General features: G+C 37.0%; 1 protein-coding gene across 2 annotated transcripts; it reads left to right on the forward strand.

Annotated features, from left to right (window-relative positions):
* The first annotated feature begins 7,995 nt into the window (after positions 1-7,995).
* LOC137962409 (recQ-mediated genome instability protein 1) lies at positions 7,996-18,414 on the forward strand. 2 transcript variants are annotated; one of them, XM_068809257.1, is made up of 10 exons: positions 7,996-8,477; positions 8,579-8,749; positions 9,039-9,184; positions 9,304-9,434; positions 13,220-13,719; positions 15,898-16,008; positions 16,106-16,234; positions 16,638-17,439; positions 17,940-18,036; positions 18,202-18,414. In XM_068809257.1, the coding sequence occupies exons 1-8, from the start codon at positions 8,022-8,024 to the stop codon at positions 16,806-16,808; spliced, it is 1,815 nt and encodes a 604-aa protein (XP_068665358.1). In that variant the 5' UTR covers positions 7,996-8,021; the 3' UTR covers positions 16,809-17,439; positions 17,940-18,036; positions 18,202-18,414. The 2 variants fall into 2 exon arrangements, with proteins under 2 accessions (XP_068665358.1, XP_068665357.1); XM_068809256.1 differs by having other exon boundaries at positions 17,940-18,414.
* Positions 18,415-18,561: the final 147 nt, after the last annotated feature.

Here is an 18,561-nt window from a genome sequence, read left to right on the forward strand (position 1 = left end):
ACCTAATCCCAACTAATTTTATTTAAAAAAATTGCATTAGCAATCAGTCAAAAAGGAGTGTTTAAAAATTCAACAAAACCTCTTGATGTGGTTTGGATGCATGCCAACTTTTTCCAAGTTGCCTGCATGATTATCAGACACTTCAAGTTTACGTCTTATGTATGTAACTACCACTCTTTCTAGAAAGAAACAAGAAAGAAGAAGTCACTAGTCACTACCATATTCAATAGAAAACCTCACTAACCCTTCAAACAATGTCCAATCAGGCTAAAAATCTTATTCCAGCACATGATAAGATCGACGTCACCGTTATCCTCCTGTCAAGCTGATAATTCCGTCTTCTTTTTGCTAAGCGTGGTTGTTAAGTCTTTTTAGTCAATTTCTTGAAACTAATGCATGCAGATTATGCAAACTGAGAAGCCTAACAAGAGGGACTTGGATGGAGATCTCACACCCACAGAGCTACAAGGAGATGTTCCGCGAATTTGGAAAACTTTTCTGCAAGATTCAATAAGCTTTTGGCTGGAAAAGCATGTGAGAGTGACACTGATCACAGTTTTTCATTTTCATGTGGCATGGACAAATAGTTGTTGTTTTTTCATGTGGGGATATGAGTATGAGAAGCACTTATGGGGTTTTGTAATTCTTGAGATGTCATGAGTGTGTGAAATGAATACCATGTAGACTACTTATTAGACTGGTGGGAGGACTGCCAAGACCCAGTTGATTTTCTTGACAGATGAGTGTGATCACATATTGCTATGTAAAATTCTGAGAAAAGCTTTCTACTTCTGAAGACCTCAACCACCATGGTGTTTGGGCTTGTTTTTCACTCTTTTCTTTCCGTGTTACTGGTCATGAAAGTGCTAGGCTGACATGATGGGGACTGGAGAATTAATAGCAACCCTTCCACTGTTATTAACATATCTTGTTAGCTTTTATCTGTGCCACCCCTTTTTAAGGATACCTCTATTATGAGAAGTCATTTATAGATCAGAGAGAGAGAGAGAGAGAGAGAGAGACATAAAAATGGGTCTGCTAAGCTTTTATTGGTTACAGAAAAATACAGTCATTAGTGGAACTGCATACATGTTTGCAGGCTCTTGTGTTCTTCTTTATTAGTAACTGGGACTATACACAGTAACATTCTTGGCAGGGAAGGTAAATCATGTTATGAAAGAAGAAGCTCCAACTCAAACTCAAATTCAAAGCAAACCACCTTCATTGTGCTCTACACCTGGCTCTTCTGTTATGGTAAGATGAAAATGAAAGAAGCTCACAAGTGAAACAGTTTAAGTTGAAAATTCCCTATATATCGACAGGTATATATCGATCGACCAATCTCGTATCTCCCGCTGTATTATCAGAAAATGTACTGCAAGTGGGGTTTCTTTCTTTCCCTGTTAAATGATCTTTGTCTTCGACTGATGTTGAAAAAGAGTAAGTATGATCTAGTAAAGGTTTGCTTGAGTTTGAACTTTGGCTTTTGAGCTCAAGTCCCATCACAGGTACAAAGGCACATGAGATGCACTACTAGATTTAGGTTGAAACCACTGTGCATCATGTGGGTAGTGGACCACACAATGCAAGAACTATTTAGGATCTTATGTTTGGTGTTGTTGGTGAATAGATACCAAGTCTTTTAAAGAACATCTTTCAGCACCAAATGTGCTCCTATTGAAGTTAGGTTTAAGTTCGTCAAAAAATAATTAATAAAGATAAAAAACCTCTCCTTTTCTAATTTGATGTGTAATTTTTTTTTAAATAGTGTTGAATTATATTAACATTATAAAAGAGCAAGAATACAAGGTGGGGGAACTGTCCTAAACAATGAGAGATTGCTGTGATGTTCCAAATTTAACTAGCCTATCAGCCAAGGAATTGGTTGATCTAGGAATATGATTTCATGTACAAGAAATTGAGGATACAATGCCTGTAATAGAAGAAATGATTGGTCAATTGCGCCAAGGGAGGGGTCTAAGCTTATATGGACTTATTTGATCCACATTCTTGTTTTTTTTTCTAGTTTGTCTACATTATAATGACAACAATAAAATGCAGCCATTTTCTTTCATTTGGCACAAACTATAACCATACCCATGTGGTAAACATTATTTCTAGGGAATTCAGTTATACTCTAAAAAACACATAGACCAGGCATGAAAGTTCTTTAGCTTTTCATCCAATTTAGAAGAGACAACCCTAAATTGTCCCATGCATAGCTTGTCAGTGAAACATCTTCCAAGTGATTAATTACAAACCACAAACATATCCAGCTTGACTCCATGATTGTTTTCGTGGAAATGCTTTCCCTCAGAGTTGTAGATTTGACTTCTTAGTTTGTAGATTGGGAAAGAAGAATAGGCTATCGAATTGAAAGAATCCCCACAAATGAATTATTTACAATGATCGATCAACCCTGTACAATTTCACCTCAATCATTAATGATCTCTGCAAAATATGGCATGGACAACGACTCTTTTTAATTTTTGCAAGTCAGATAATGACAAGTCTCTATGTCAAAGAGACCCATCACGATCAAGGAATCCAAGAGGAGGATTTTCTCTAGACAGGAACCTACCCAAGAGATGAATTCTTTTGCCCGTAAACTTGCCCTTTAGGGTCTGTTTGGAAACCCTAGAAAAAAAAGAACAAAAAAAGAATTTGACCATTATTATTCCTAAAAATAATTAATAAAAATGAGATAATAATCAAATTCTCTTTTTACTAATTATTTTTGGGAATAATAATGATCAAATTCTCATTTTCTTTTCCATGGCCTTAAAAAAGATAGAAGAACAATATCTAAAGAAGAAGCAACAGAACAGGATGCCTTTTACTAATTTCAGCCATTACTCGTTATTATCCCTTCTTACTACGGGATGAGAAATGGAGGGCGTGCATCTCATTAGCTAAAAAACTAGAAAGAATTGAAACAGGCAAGTTGGGTACTAGAACTAGTAGCCAGCTGATCAGTTCAGTTTAACCTTTAAAACCATGATCGTAAGCAAGAGTTAGTGACTGGCTGCCTAGTAGAATTGATTAGTCCAAGCTGGAAAAATTAATTGAACTGTTTTTCTCTATTTCTACAGCAGGATTCATATTTGAAGTTTTTTTCTTGTTCCAACTGGTTAACGAGCTCAATCAAATCCATAATTGGAAAACCTACTAGATTGTTGGCTGGTCCAGTCTTTTACAGATCAGGGTGACTGTTTGACTCATTGTTTCTGTAGCCAAACCTCCTCCCCAGTTCGTCATCAACAGTCCATGTGGTCACACACACACAGAGACACCCCACAGCAGAAACTATCCCTTCCACCGTTGAAAGAAACTAAGCTTCTTCTCCTAGATACTTGCCCAGACCTCAAGGATAAGGGTTACTTAGGATTTCTAAGATGAAGCCTTATCTACTTTGTGGTCCAAGCCAGGAAGACCCAATAGCAGAGAGCTTTAAGATCTTCGTAGAATTCTTACCCAATAAGCTGTCATGGATTTCTAAAAAGACTCGTGGCTGGGTTTGGTGGTCCTTACAATATTTCTCTATCAAAGGGCAGATAAAACCATTAATGCAAAAGAATGAGAGAGTGGAAGAAGAAGCTACCCTTTGGTCTCAGTGTGAAGACAACAAAAACGACCTTTGCTTTAGCATCTGTCAGGGTCATTCAACAGCAGATACTGCCAAGCTCGGGGGTTACTTCAAGGCTTCTAGCTAGTGTTGTCACTCTCGCAGCTAGTCTGGATGCCATTGTTGTGCTTTGTATCTTCTGCAACTCTCTTCTGTAGGAGGAAATTCATCAGATACATGAAAGGCGAGCTTACTCCCAAAACTAAACGTTTCAACAAGCAGAAAAGCATCCAGGGCTGTCTATGGAGCTTCTCCTTCAGTTTTAAGGAAAAGAAGAGAAAAGGCTTATTGATGAGGTTGTAAAGATAATTACTGAGATTGTTAGTTTGGTCAAAAGCATTCATCAAGATATGTAGTTTGAAGGAGAGACGCTTGGCTAGTTAATGATCCAACTTGCATGGTCCCAAAGCCTGAAAGTAGCCAATGCTAATGTAGATTATGATTTTTGAAGCATCCTCACATTATAGCCTTTGTTTCCCCCCTTGAGATTTCCTAAGAAATGTTTTAGAGCAATCAAGGTTGTCCGTTCATGTGGGTCTCACATAAATTACGGAAATTTTAAAATTGCACCAACAAAAGTTTGAAACTTCTGGCTGCAAGCTCAAAATAATAACAACATCAATCAAGTCACAAATTTGTGAAATATACATAAAATGTTAAGTTGTGGAGTCTAATTAATGTCTTATGCAATGTCAGCACGCGGATTGATCTTCGAGGTAAAGTCGGCGTGGGGGTTGGGCGATCAGGGTCAGAGCCCCCGAAAGGTCCACAATTTATTGATTGTTGTTTCATTAAGGTTTTTTTTGGGATTTCGCACTTGCATTTTGGTTGCCTTAGTTTTCTCCTAGTATTTGGAGGCATCGTTATTAGGGTTATTGACGATCATGAGTTGTGAGAAAGAAGGAAGAGAAAAACACAGAGATGATGGTTTGTGCAATTTTCTCTTGTAAACTTCTTCTTCATCATAGTGAATGATTGCAGTGGCAGAAAGACAGGACATAGTCTCACCTTGAGGCGAACCTGTATAAAACTTGTGTGGTAGTGCTTGATTATTTCTTCTTTTGCAATTATTATTGCTCTCGATAGTATTGAATTAGGGTATCTAATTCCTAATGTAAACATATTGCACTTTTGAATCAAATGCTTTGATACGTATTTGAATATTTTAAATATTGAAACAAACTATCTGAAGTAAGAAACCTGAATTCAACTATGTCGGATAATTTTCAACTCAAATACGATCCAAATTCATAATTCAATCATATAACATGTGGTGAGGTGTTAAGTTGTGGAGCCTAATTAATGCCTTACGCTGAGTTAGTACGGGTTGACCTTCGCGGTAAGGTCGCCATGGGGTTGGAAAGGGGGGAGGGGAGCCCCTGTCAGATCCACGATATATTGACTGTTGTTTCATTAAAGGTAGTTTGGGAATTTCATATTTATAATCCGGTTGCCCTAAATTTCTCTTTATATTTGGGGGCGTCATTGTTCGGGTCTTAGCACCCAGAGTATTATCATCGGAGCAACATCATCTATTGCGCCTGAAGAGCTTAGAGAAGTGATTTCTCTTGTAAACTATTTCATCATTGTAGTGGAACTGCAGTGGCGAAAAACAGAACGTAGTCTCACCTTGAGGCGAATCTGTATAAATCTTGTTGTGTTCTTTGTTTTTGTTTTTTTTCCTTCTTCCACGATTATTATTATTGTTCTCGTTAGTTTGGAATTATGACATCTAATTCCTAACATGTGAAACTTTATGTAAAGTTCCACTACCTCAAGACATAACAAGGGATTCCATTCCATGTCAATTCTTTGGTGATATTGCATGACATATTTTATGTATAGTAAGAAAGTTAAGCAATCCTAAGAATCTATGAGAAACTAATTTTTGTTGGTGTTTCTATTACAAACGGCAGTTGTTTACAAGTGTAATACACCTGGGTAACCTGTAGTAGTTACTCGTGTTGTGTACAACATGATTGACAACCTACGACTAAGGGTGGCATCGAGCCGAGCCGAGCCCGAACTTGTCTATGTTAGAGCCGAGCTTCGAGCCAAACCTCGTCTTGAGCCTAAAATTTTTATCGAGCTCGAGCCCAAAAATTTTAACCGAGTTTGAGTCGAGCTTCGAGCTTCAACATACATTTAAAACTTTTAAATATATATATATATAATAAATTGTATATAAAATTATGTATACATTTTACATAAATTTGGGCATAATCTATATATATAATACAAGTATAAGATTGGGCATGACCTCTACTTAAAATTGAGCATAATCTATGTATATAATACCTATATAAAATTTGGCATGACCTGTACTTAAAATTAGGAATAATCTATATACATAATACCTGCATAAACACTCCATAAAATTTTCTATACTTTCCATAAACACTCCATGAAATTGTTTATACACTCCATACACCACATAACATTATGAATAAACTCCATACAATAACTAACACAAAAAAATTAAATGAAATATCAATATCAATTTACAATCACCCAAGTAAAAAATATAAATCCTTTAAATAAAATCCTATTACTATTAGTGACTTAGTAGAAAATTACAAGAAATATTTTAAATTTTTCTTAGGAAAGTTAAATGGACCTCTTATTGCCTCTTCTAGGGAAATAAATAAAAATTAATAATCAATCTAATGTATTTTTATACTTATTGATACATTTTTAATCAAATAAAATATCAAACACAAAATTGCAATGAAAATTGGTTCATGCTAAAAGTATTACAGCAGCAACTGTTAAATACTTATTCAAAAATTTTCTACACAGTTTTCTACCCCTTCTTGGCAAAAAAATCTTACTTAGAAAATTATATGATTTTTAATAAGAATTTTCAATTAGAAAAATGCTTACAAAAAAATGAGATACTAATAGTTCGTTGAAACTTATTTCTATAAAATGTATTTTTAATCTGTTGAAGAGCAATGAGGAAGGAGAGTTTAAGGAAAACGTTTTTTTTTTTTTTTACTTTATGATCTCGTATGTGCGAAATCATCTTCGCTCCAGGGAGGCGGGAAATTATTTCTCCCTTGAACTTACAAGTTTTGGTTTTTCGTTGAGATGACGCGGAGGGAAGGGGGTTACGGCACCGGGGACTTATCGTAGGGGATGATGGCTGCGACGGCGGAGGCGATGGTGATGGAAGCGACGACGACGACAAGGAGAAGAAGAAATCGAACGGACGGCCACAAAGGTAGCCGACGAGCAGCTATCGACGACGATAGAGGTGACGACAACAACCAACGGGAGGGGCTCGGCGGTGACGAGGGGAGGAAAAAAATTTCCCCCCTCGCTCTCGCTCACGCTCCCATCCCCGCTCCGTTGCTCCCGATCCCGATCCCGATACCGATCCCGACTCACCTCGAGCCGGCTCGTGAGCCGATGAACCGAACTTGACTTCGGTCAAACTCGACTTGTTAATTTAAACGAGCCAATTTCGGAGTTTGAGCTCGAGATTTAACGAATCAAACAGAGTCGGCACCGAACCAAACTCAAGCTGCTCGCGAGCCGACTCGGTTCAAAGCCACCCCTACCTACGACCAACTAGTGTGAAGGCAATTAATGTATCCAAGGCCATTCTTGATGGTACTTTCTTGTTGTAGAGATACATTAATTGAATGTTATTTTGTAATAAAAGTTAAAGTGGGTATAGATTGGAAGCAAGTGTATTTTACAAGGCCTAATCCACTGGCATAAGAATTGAAACCAAAGCACGGATAACAACAATGTAATCATGCCATATTGGGAAGTCAACCTATAACTCATTATACATAAGACTTTGTGGCCTAATGGATAAGTCACCAATTTAACTAGTGAATCTGTGTTTTATTCCCAACCAAGTCGTTTATTTTCTATTGGTTTCCACATATATTAGGTGTTTATCACCTTTTCACCAAATTTTCTAATTGAATAGCCATTGCATGTATCCCTCTTCATATATAATTCATCCTTGTATTAAAAGGAAAGGTGTTGATTTATTCATTTCTAAATTTATCTGGTGATATCGTTATTTATGTTTTGTAGCATTGGATGTATTTTTGTAATTTGAGAGCTACAACTCAGCTTGGAATCTTTTGTAGAACTAAAATCTCTTGGTCACAATTGCAAAGTGTGGTGAAGATTAGAGAGAAAAAGAGAGAAAGAGTAGACAGGCTGATCCTTTACGTTTCTTTACATTTGTGAAGGGCGAAGCCCAGGCCCACATCCATTTTCCTATAAGAGCGGACGCCTGATCAGGCCTTAAAACCCATCCTAGCGTCTGACGGGCCCTGCAGAGTTGGGGGGAAACTTCTACATAAAAAACTGAAATGAGCCACGGATACGCAAAGTGGAGGGAGAGATCCAAAACGACGCACATTCGAAAGAAATGCCGAGACCTACTCGCCGTTTCCTGATTGCTTCCGACGACGAAGACGATGAAAACAATCCTCCGGCTTCAGTACCCCCTGTTGAAACTTTTGTGCCGGACCCTCCAAGTCCTAATGCTATCCCTTTCCAAATCTCTGATGACGAATTCGTTGACGTTCCCGATGTTCTCTCGCCGCCATCGCCTTCGTTTCAGCCCGGAGCCAGTCTCACTTGTCCAATCGCGGACTTTCTGTTGAGGCTCGGCGTGCGACCCCGCAGAGAATGGCTGGATGCCTGCATTTCCTTTCTCTCCAACTCTCGCCCCGGTTTCGCTAATTTGGATGTCTCCGGGAAAGCCAAGCTGTGTTTTGCCCATTTTTTGTGTTCGGATATGAACTTTTCAGGAGGAGGTGTGCTTCCCGTTGGTGTTCATACCATGCATTGCGTGGAGCTGACCGGACCCTTCGTTTTGCAGGTGGGCTGTTTCGTCTATTTTGCCTCCTTTTCCTTCATTTACTCCCAAGTTAGGAAGAATTTTTTCTATTGTTGCCTAACGTTGCTAGGCATTCTTTCCAGGTCGATGAGATAGTTAATATCAGTTCACCTCTTCGAGACAGATATCGTTCTGTTCATGCTGGAATCAAGAGGTGCCTCAAATTATCTATTACTGATGGTTGTCAAAGGGTATTTGCAATGGAATACAGGCCCATGAAGGATCTTGATATTTTTTCTCCCGCTGGTCTAAAGGTCGGTTAGTCCCGAACTTAGTCATATGGATGTTTATTTTTTCTTATCTGAATCTGTTTCATTAAAAACACTTGGTACTACTGTAATTGGCTCTAGCGACCTACCTTGACCTTAACTTAGATGCTTGGGCAGTTGAAAAACTTGGACTGTCAACTTGGTGTTAAATTTTTCACAATCAGAAAAAAAATGGTTTAGTCGTATGTTGATCCGTAGGATTTCAATCTCTTACTTTTATTTTATCATGTGAAATTATTGTCCTTAATGACCTTATAGGTACTGTGATATGTAGATCTGCATACGCAATGTTCAAATACGTCGTGGACTTCTAATGCTGGTCCCTGAAATAATGGATGTTCTTGGGGGATCAGTTGAGGATCTTGATGCTGCTCGGCGTAGGCTAGTTGAAGAAGTAAACAAGCCACCAAGAGCCAAAAGGTAATTTGGTGAGGTCATTGCACTTTTTGGAGCAACAGTGACATTGAGTAGGTTTCAAGTGTTTTATCTGTCTCCTTTATGTGATTATACATAAGTTGGTTTTTTCACTTATGCCACAGAACCCGCACTGGAGAGCTTCCTCCATTAGCTACTAGAGCACGTCTTGCTGCTTGGCCCAATAACTTAGCTAGTAACTCTGCAGACAGAAATGCTTCTTCAGCACACGTTTCTTCTCATCCAGTCGGCCAAGGTATCATACACCTTAGTCTTCCCGTTATGCAAGTGTTTTTACATGGATCTCTCTCTCTCTCTCTCTCTCTCTTTCCCTCTCCTTCTCTCTTACTCCGTCTTCTTATTTTTTATTTTTTGCCTCTTGACATTTGGATGTCTTGTGTCATTAATCATGAAAGGTTGTTTTTCTAACAGGTATTGGTAACTTGTTCAGGTTAAGGTTAGACATGTTGCTGTTCTTAAACTTATCAAATCAAATTAGATCAAGATTTTGAAGTGTTCCGGTTGGAAGTATGTAGGTTCAAGGTTTTTAAGCCTAAGATTGATTAATTAGGATAATGGTAGAAACGTGAGGTTGCAAAGAAAATAAAGAACATTCACTGACATTACCAAATATTGTTTAAAAGGTGACAAGGATAAACTCGATGATCTTACTTTAAAATTGAGCTGTTGGTGCATTATTTGGATTTTCACTGCCAGTGTTGGTAGCTATGCTCAACAGAATCTAACGCTTGTAGAAGTTCCTGTATTTGACAATCTTATGGCTCAAGAATTGATTAGATTGGCTTAGATAAATGATAACCACTAAATTTTGGTCTAATAATATCTATGTATACCTTGCCAGGTATGGATAACTATAAGAATATTGCTTTCTTGAGAAAATTTTAACATTATCTAACTCATTCAGATTATGGAGAGGTGCTTGCACTTTTTCTTTTTGGTTATCTTTTCTTTTGTCTTTATATGAGACGAGAGTTTGGGTAAGCACCTGGATTGCTGATGCCCCATCATTTGAGGCTTTACCGACAATCTTTGACTTTGCACAATCAATGTTTTCAACGATTGGGGCAATTTGGAAGTTGGAGGTGGGTGATGATGGTAAACTCATTCTTGTTTTCAATAATCTCTATATTAGTGGAGCGAGGACGTCAATTGATTTCGCACCTGAGCATCTATTGGAAATCTACTATATCTTCTTTTTATCTCTCTCTTATAATGGGCAGCACTACAAGTAGCCCACTTTGCTTGGAAACTCTGCTTCCCTAAGATAGTTCATTTTCTCTTGTGTAGCTAAAGACAATATTCTACTACTGGTCAATTGCTAAAAAGGGTGAGCACATTGTAGTTGCCATTCCAAGCTTTGTGCTGCTGAGGTTGAGAAGGTTGATGATGTGGGACAGTAAATATTTAATTTGGGTTTAAGACATAGGAGGATGGAAACAAATGGTTAAAGTTTGAACAAAAAATAGTTGCATGCTAAGTCCATGAAAGAGTTTGATTAAGCCATCAAAATAAAGTGATCAACGACAAAGACATCGCAAAGATACTAGAAAAGGAAAGGAAACATCTTAAGGTGAAATTATCCCACATGCATATGGTTGTTTGAATTTCTTTCTATCACACTATAGATTAATTATTTCTTCAGCTTGATAACAGTTATAAATTAGGTTTAGGGAAGAAAAAGGCTTAGGAATTTCATTTTTCCCAATTTGACTTCAACAAACAACACTATAGTAATAAAATTTGAAGAAGAAAGGAATAATTAAAATATAAAGGTGAAAAGGCGTGAATAGATCGGAAAAGCAAACCTAAAATTTTAAGTTTCTGTCTATAGTACTAAGATATAGAGTCATGGTAAAGTCCAGAGCTACAGTAATGTGATATAGTAATTTCAGTTTTGTTTGGACAAGTTTGGGAAAAGGGAAAGAAAGCAAGGAAATTAGAAATAGGAAAGAATAAAGGATAAGGAAAAAATCTTAGAAAGAAGAAAAAAAGGACGTGGCTGACCTTGATTTTGAAATCGCCTCCAGTATGACTTCATTAAGGTAAAATTTTCACTCATTGATCTAGTGAGTTTTTATTTAGTCACCAACTGTAAAGTTCAACAGCCCAGATAAAAACATTATGATGACTAGAACTAAGGGTCAAGGCTAAAGCAGGCCCTAAGACAAACTTAAATACAGTCCAGCCAATATACCTCATATAATAAACAACCAAGTTAAATAGAATAAAGTTCCAAATAAAATCTAAGTAAATCTTAAACTTAAGTTTGCAAACTGTCTAAAATTTCATGAATCCAAATTTACAGCTCCTCTTTGAGCCTAATAGACAAGTTTTTGTTCTTGGTTGAGTAAACTTAACTTTTGATCGCCATTCATTCATAATCTTTTCAATGACTATCCTTTCATCTTTGATATTTGGAAAGCCATCCTAAATTAATTTCGTCTTTCTTGATACTCTCTAATGTCTCTTCCTGACCTTTTTCATCAATTTTTCAATCCACCTGTGGCAACTCTGCTACTATTCTTTGGCAGTTAGCTTTTGCAGTTATTTTTGGTGTCTTAATGAGAGAAACAGGGGGTATCTGTTAACGGCCCAATCAATTACTTCATTTATATGGATATATATTGTATCTAGTCTATATCAAACCCATCCATTTTTTTAATTTATACAATACAACCTTATACATGCAATGCAATATATATACAATGTGAATTTAGAGAAAGTCTTGTTCCAGAGGTCGCTGGGAAAGTCATCCATCTTGCTCTGTTTTCGCGTAGTTCATTTTTAGAGCTGCATCACTTATTAACTTGATAGTTAGGGAAATTTTGAGGATTGTGGTGGCAGTGTCATCTGTTGTTAGAGCGAGAGAAGTTTATCATTGGTTCCCTCTACTCGGGCCTTATTTTGATGGTAGCTTGTGTAGTACCTTGGGACCTGATGGTGGTGTTAAGTTGATTAGGGACAGTGGAGGGAGAACCAAATATGTACACTCTGCCTCTTTTAAGTAATGGACTTGATCGAGTTTGAGTTGCAGGCTCTCTTCTAAGAAATTATGTTGTTTAGAGGATTCTTATCTGGTCTGTAGTTGATGGAGGGTGATTGCAGAGGAATATTCGATATCTCAACTGGCATCTCTATGTTCTGGACTCATATCCTGCATGACTCTAATCATAACCAACTCTTTGGTAAGGGCTGGGTCCTCCAAACTAGACCTCCCTGTTGGTGCCTCCATTTACCTATCTTGCCTTAATTTTGTTTTGACTTTCTTATTCACTGTATTTTTATCCTCTTTTTATTGTCAACTTTCATGAAAAATCTTTAAATTCTGATTATTTGAATTGGTCTGAACAAAAATAACATGAAAGGAATGGTGCAATCAGGCTTGAAATCACGAAAGAAACTCAATTGGAACTGAAATTAAAGAAAAATAACCTGTAGCTTGATTTCATCTCATTACTACTGTCTTAGTGTACTCAGAAATCTCATATGAATCACATCTCTGTATTGTTGTACTAAGTCCCTATCTTGAAATCATGTAGTTTGTATCTTTCGTTGTGATATGGTTGACCTGTCTTCTGTTTCCTCTTTATAAATAAAATCAATTCTTTTGGTTCAATTAATAAACCAGCAAAGTGATTCTGTGGATCTTTCAAAATGCAATCTTTGCATTTTCTTCTCAATCTGTTTTCATTCCAATTTTGAACGGATATTACCTCATATATGAGTACTTATATTATTCCACAATCCAAACCTAAGAAATGCTAGCCAGGTGATATTTCCTCATGGATTACTATGAAATCTGCTACTTTGTACTCCTCTTTCTTTAGTAATTTTGGCTTGTCATTGCGGGAGGAACTGATCCAACTTCAGCCAAATTTGTTTTCTCGATGTTCTCAAAAGCCAGAGTTATATTTCACTTTCTTTTTATGATTTATCATATGTTTTTTAACTACTTGAAATACTCTTCTTGTACCATTTATTTGACAGGGCTTACTACCATTTTATCTCCCTTTTTTTCAGTTGTTTCGGCCATTGCTTCTGGAAGTGGTACTGGCCTTAGAACTGAGGAGGGGCCTTCTTTTCCAAGTAATGAACTTGATTTTGAAGAGATTTTGGTTTCATCTGGAGTTGATGCTGGTGCTGGAAGTGGAGAAGGGTGTCCTGTTCCTAGTTGTGGAAATGATGTTGTAAACAACCTCTCTTCTAATTCTGTCTTAGAGCATGGAGCAGTTGTAACATCAATTGGTGGAAGAACAGTAGAGGCTGCTCCTAGCTTTAGGCCAGATGCTGAAACTAGCGCATCCTTGCATGCTGTTCCAAGTGTTACCATGGCCACATCTGTCAGTAGACGTGATACTTCATTTTCTGCACATGATACTGACCATCATCCTATCTTAAGTGAAAAAGAACACTGCCTCATACTTGGTAGGGGTAAACATATTCCATTGACCTATTTGGCTTGCATGCGAGCAAAATTTACAATGGAGAATACTTTAGAGTCTGTCCATGGAAGAATTAAGGTACATTTCAGTCTTGAGTTTAATTGAATACTGAAACTCTGATCAATATCCATATTTGCATTTATTTATTCTTTTATTTTAGGTTATAGTTATTCTCATTTCCCGAAAAAATACCTATTTTTTCTTTAATGATGAAAAAAAAAAAGAACATGTTTGCTCAATGCTCCCTAAAAATGCCAAAATTGAGCTCACCTGCCATGCAAAAAGCCAAAACTACTCTTACGCCTGGACAAATTTAATATTACTTTTTTTAATGTTGACTATACTCACAAACTTTATCCCTGGTTACTTACCACTTCCCTCCTCTCTCCCAGCAGCTTAAGAGAAGCTTCCTGTTCTCTCTTATGCTGGAGGGAAGTCCCCCCATGGAAGAACTGTCGTTCCATGAAAAGACTCTGTTTTATGGAAAGAAGGGAGGGATCAGGGTTTTCCTCCATTCCTAGCATGGTGAGCGGCATGCCACCATCCGCTGGGAGGGAACAACCTGCCCTTTTCCTGGTGAAGGCTGAGGGGCACCATGATCCCCTTCTTTTCTTCTGACTGAATAGAAAGGAGGGAAGGAGTGGGTCCCTCCCCTTAAAAAAATTATGGTTAATTTTTTTTAAAAGGGTAATTATTTCCTTTTCTAGCACAAAATTAAGTTAAGGGGATGCAAGAAACAAATTTTGAAAATCAATGGGGTGAAAATAATTTGACATTTGCAGGGGGATCAGTGTAATTTCATAATTTTTTGTTGGTATTAGAATAATTTATACTTTTATTTTTGAAATATTTTAAATTGAATGAGAAAGAGGTTATGTTAAAGAAGAGGAAAGATATAGAAAGCCCAAAAGAAAATATGTACAAGGATGGTCTACATTTGCTTGGTCTTATGAAGTTTGAAATGCCTATCCACAATTTAATAATTCTTTACATGTTGCAGTGATCTTTGTCCTTGAAGTTTTATATCTCTGCTTTGCTTCTGAAAAAATTATTTATTACTTTGAGGTTGGAATTAGAGAGAAAAAAAGAGAAAGAAGAAGATTATGGGTGAATGGAAGTGTCATATAGTCTGTCAACCTTTTGCTTTCGTATCAATTGTAGTTTACCCCAATTGCAATCATATCCCTCAATCACAACCTCATTTAATCTAACTAAATTAATCCTGACAATTCAAAACTACCCTATTGGCTCATAATCATAACTCAACAGTAGCCCAATTTTTAGATTAGAGGACAGAGGTGCTGACTGAATGATTGAAGAAGAAAATAGATATTTCTAATTGACAACTGAATTTTTTTTTTCAAAAACAAGTTGACAAATGAAACTTGTTCAACTGTTCTCCTATTCTCGTTCCATGCTTGTGGGTATTGGCTGAAGGTTTGAATCAGGCCAAATGCTCAGTAGTATATCTAACTAAGAGAGTCATGATAGAGAAAGAAAGGAAGTGAAAAAAGATTCAAGAAGAGCAATTTTTGTGAACATGTCTGCATATATGTGGGGGCATAGTTGTCACCTCAAGTAGTAATGTTTCTCTTCATTTTCATCTGAAAATCAAAAGCAGCGTGAGTTATTATTATTTTTTTTTAAATGATGATTATTTTATTACGAAGGAAAATAAAAAGCTCTGTGAGTTATTAATTAACGCACAAAATTGTATGATGAGATTGTGGCCATTTGCAGTACTTATAATATCTATTGGTCTCACACCCCTAGGGATGCCAGGGAGCCACTGAACAACAACTCATTGTTGGCACCTCTCTTCCACTTTCAGTGTTTGTGCACTGGCTACCTTGTTGGGCTCTTTGTTCTTTTTTGTTTTTGTTTTTTTTTTTTTGTTTCTTGGTTGTTTTGTCTCTCTTGCTTTGTACATTTTGTCTCCCTTGGGAGCTCTCTTAATGAATCCTTTTTCTTACTGTTATAAAAAAAAAGCTGAACTAGAAAAGAAAGATTTAGAACTTGTCGAAATGTAAGGTTGAAGCCATTTAGAAATAATTATACATTATTGAGCTTTAATTACAGATGCATGCTGTGCACATCTGAAGTCTATTACTAGTGGTCAATATGAATGAGTTTTCCCAATGAGTGTTGTTATGTGTTGGAGTTTGACTTAGGGTAGCTGGTTGATGAACCATTCACATTTATATAAGCAAAACATTAGTGGAGAACTTTTTATTGACTCTCAGTCAATTTTTGCAGTGTTTTTTGACTGGTGTAAAAGGGTTCCAGTTCAAGCAGAGGAATACATTTGAACTCCATGTTTATGTTGATGATGGTAGTCTAATTTCTGAAGTCCTAGTTGATCACAATGTGAGTGTTTAGTACTTTTTGTCATCTTATTTATTAGTCCATTACTGGCAGAATGTTTGACCATGTACACCATATTTTTTAAATGTTTCCTTGTCAGGTTGTTCAGAAGGGAATAGGTCACTCTCCTAAGGAAGTTACTGCTGCTCTTTCTTCTCAAGATAAGCAATCGGCCTCAACTATGAGGGAGAAAATGAAGCAATACCAGCTCTTCTTGGCAAATTTTGAGGTGATCTTTTCGTGGTCACATTCTTGTAGGATATAAACTTCATCCTCTATGTGTCACGAGGGGTTGCATTTGGGTTAGATATTCCAAATCCAACTAGATTGAGTTGACTGTTCTTGACTGTTCTTTGCATTTTTCATCATTGTTAAATATTTTAGGTAATCGTATTTCAGGTCCAGTTTTCAACAGGGATTAGTTTTGTTGTCATCAAACCCTATGGTATTGTACTAGGAGCTCTGCAACATTGCTCATGCTACTTAACCTTTTAATCAAATATATGGCTCAAAACAGATTGAAGAATTGATGTTTTCCTTCTTTAAGGAGTGTCATCATATTGACTCTTGGTCTGCAAGTGCATCTGTTGATATCTTAAAACTTTGTTGTAATATGCTTATTCTGTTTACAGGGTATGATGCTTGTGGAAATAAAAAGCCTATCATCTATTCCCATTGTCCTTGAGATGACTCAGGGCTGTTCATCGTTGGATGCGTGGACGCTTCTTAAAAGGCTGAAAAGCTTATGTCTTCCACAGACCCCAGAGCAAAACCATTTGAATCCCATCGAGATATCTCCTTGATTCAGAGAATTGCCTTATCTTTTGGAAGGCTTATCCTATGTTTATCTGGTGGTGGTTCTTTTCAACACTGTCAAATTTGGAAGGTTATGCTAATTTGTTGTTGATGAAGTGCTCCATGTGGTCTAGGTTCAGACTTTGTCTGGATGGTGGTATGTTCTAGACATTGCTAGGTGACTTTGGGTTCTTCAAGTCAAGTATCATTGTCAAAGACTGCTCAATGAATGTGGCGGCTTTAGTCAGTTGGTGCTTAGGGATTGGAGAATCCAAAATGATGATTATATAAGACCAAACAAAAATTATCAACACAACATTTATGCTTTGGACAAAGTGCATAAGTTATGAAGATTAGCTGATGGCTATGAACACAACATCTACGCCTTCACTATCAGTCTCTCAACATTTTAGGACATTGGACATTATGTACAGTCCTGAACATACTATAATGGGTAAAGAAGGGAGGTGCAAGTTCGGAATGTGGAGATCTGCAATTGTCAGTGGAAAAACATTTATGTGCCTGTGCAGAGAAACATCCCTTGGACCAATGTGCATAAGAAGCTAATTCAAAATTGAGCTAGAACTACACTAGGGTGTATCTCAACATACGGTCAGCATTTGGATCAGCTTGTGATTGGTTTGTGAACCTTTTGCCTTCTCTAATTATTCTGGTTTCTTTCTGTACTTATCTTCCATATCCTTTGGTTGCTTTTGATAAATAAGTGTGCTATTAGCCAGCTTAACGAATTAGGGATATATTTCTGGCTTCTGTTTGGTTGTGGTACATTTGTTTTTAATAAGTCATACTAAAAGGAATGGACCTTTATGTTATTTCAAGTGCATTTGGTTTCACTCTTTCTTTAACTATTCGTAGAAAGAGCTAATGTGTGGTTTCTCAACAAAACATTTTTCCTTCATATAGAGCTGGTGCTACCACTTGATTCAGCATGTCATGCATATCGGTTTTAGTGCAGAAACTTTCTCTCCCTTAGGACTTCTTTTTGTCAAAGCCATTATACAAACAAGAGGAAGAATATCATGAGAAAATACTTTTTGACAGGTTGAAGGAAACATAAAAAATACACTGGATAGTAAAGTTTATGGTAAACATCAAATGACAAATTGTAGGATTTGCAGACTATATTTGGCTGCCGTGTCTGCTATATGCTGATTCAAGGTGGAGCTGGTAACTGGTCAGGTATGAGGTCAGCCGATTTGTCATTAACCAAATCAGGTAAGTAACATTGTAGAACCTATAAACTCTTTTAGCCCTAAAAAATATGATATAGACATGACTGCTTAGGAGAACTCCAGACACTGTATTCTTTATGGCTGTCACATATTTGAACAGTTGTTTCTTTTAGTTTTGCCCTCCGTTCACTTATCTTTTTCTTTACAGAAGTATTTTCAGTGTCTGCCATGTCCTCGTACCCTTGCTGGGGCTCTATATAGTCTGAAAAGAAGGTGTTGAATCTGCCTTCGAGGTTTCTGCAACTGTGAGGAGAAGGTTGGGTGCTGGAGGGGCCTGAAAGGTTTATTTATTCTTTTAAACTTGTAATTGCTTTATTGGAGATTGGAATGCATAACTGTGGATATTATCGTGATTATTTATATGGGCAAGTCTTCAACCATATGATAATACTACAATTCCACTTGCACAAAGGAAAACTATCCAGACTTGTGTTTTTGGTTCTTAAAATTTTCTTTTGGGCTGTTTTGATAAATTTTTGAATAACTGTTTGGATCTTACACCAAACAG

The sequence above is a fragment of the Aristolochia californica genome, unplaced genomic scaffold (assembly GCF_029961685.1).
Source record: "Aristolochia californica isolate CCGP_79_NKW_82.1479 unplaced genomic scaffold, dmAriCali1.0.hap1 SCAF_4, whole genome shotgun sequence".
Lineage (NCBI taxonomy): Eukaryota > Viridiplantae > Streptophyta > Magnoliopsida > Piperales > Aristolochiaceae > Aristolochia > Aristolochia californica.

What these genes read in the sequence shown, in the direction of transcription:
- LOC137962409 (XM_068809256.1), top strand. Translation starts at nt 8,022, where the DNA reads ATGCCGAGACCTACTCGCCGTTTCCTGATTGCTTCCGACGACGAAGAC. An exon ending in TTTCTCCCGCTGGTCTAAAG is followed by an intron (nt 8,750 to 9,038) that starts GTCGGTTAGTCC and finishes TGTGATATGTAG; the next exon opens with ATCTGCATACGCAATGTTCA. An exon ending in AAGTCCTAGTTGATCACAAT is followed by an intron (nt 16,009 to 16,105) that starts GTGAGTGTTTAG and finishes TTTCCTTGTCAG; the next exon opens with GTTGTTCAGAAGGGAATAGG.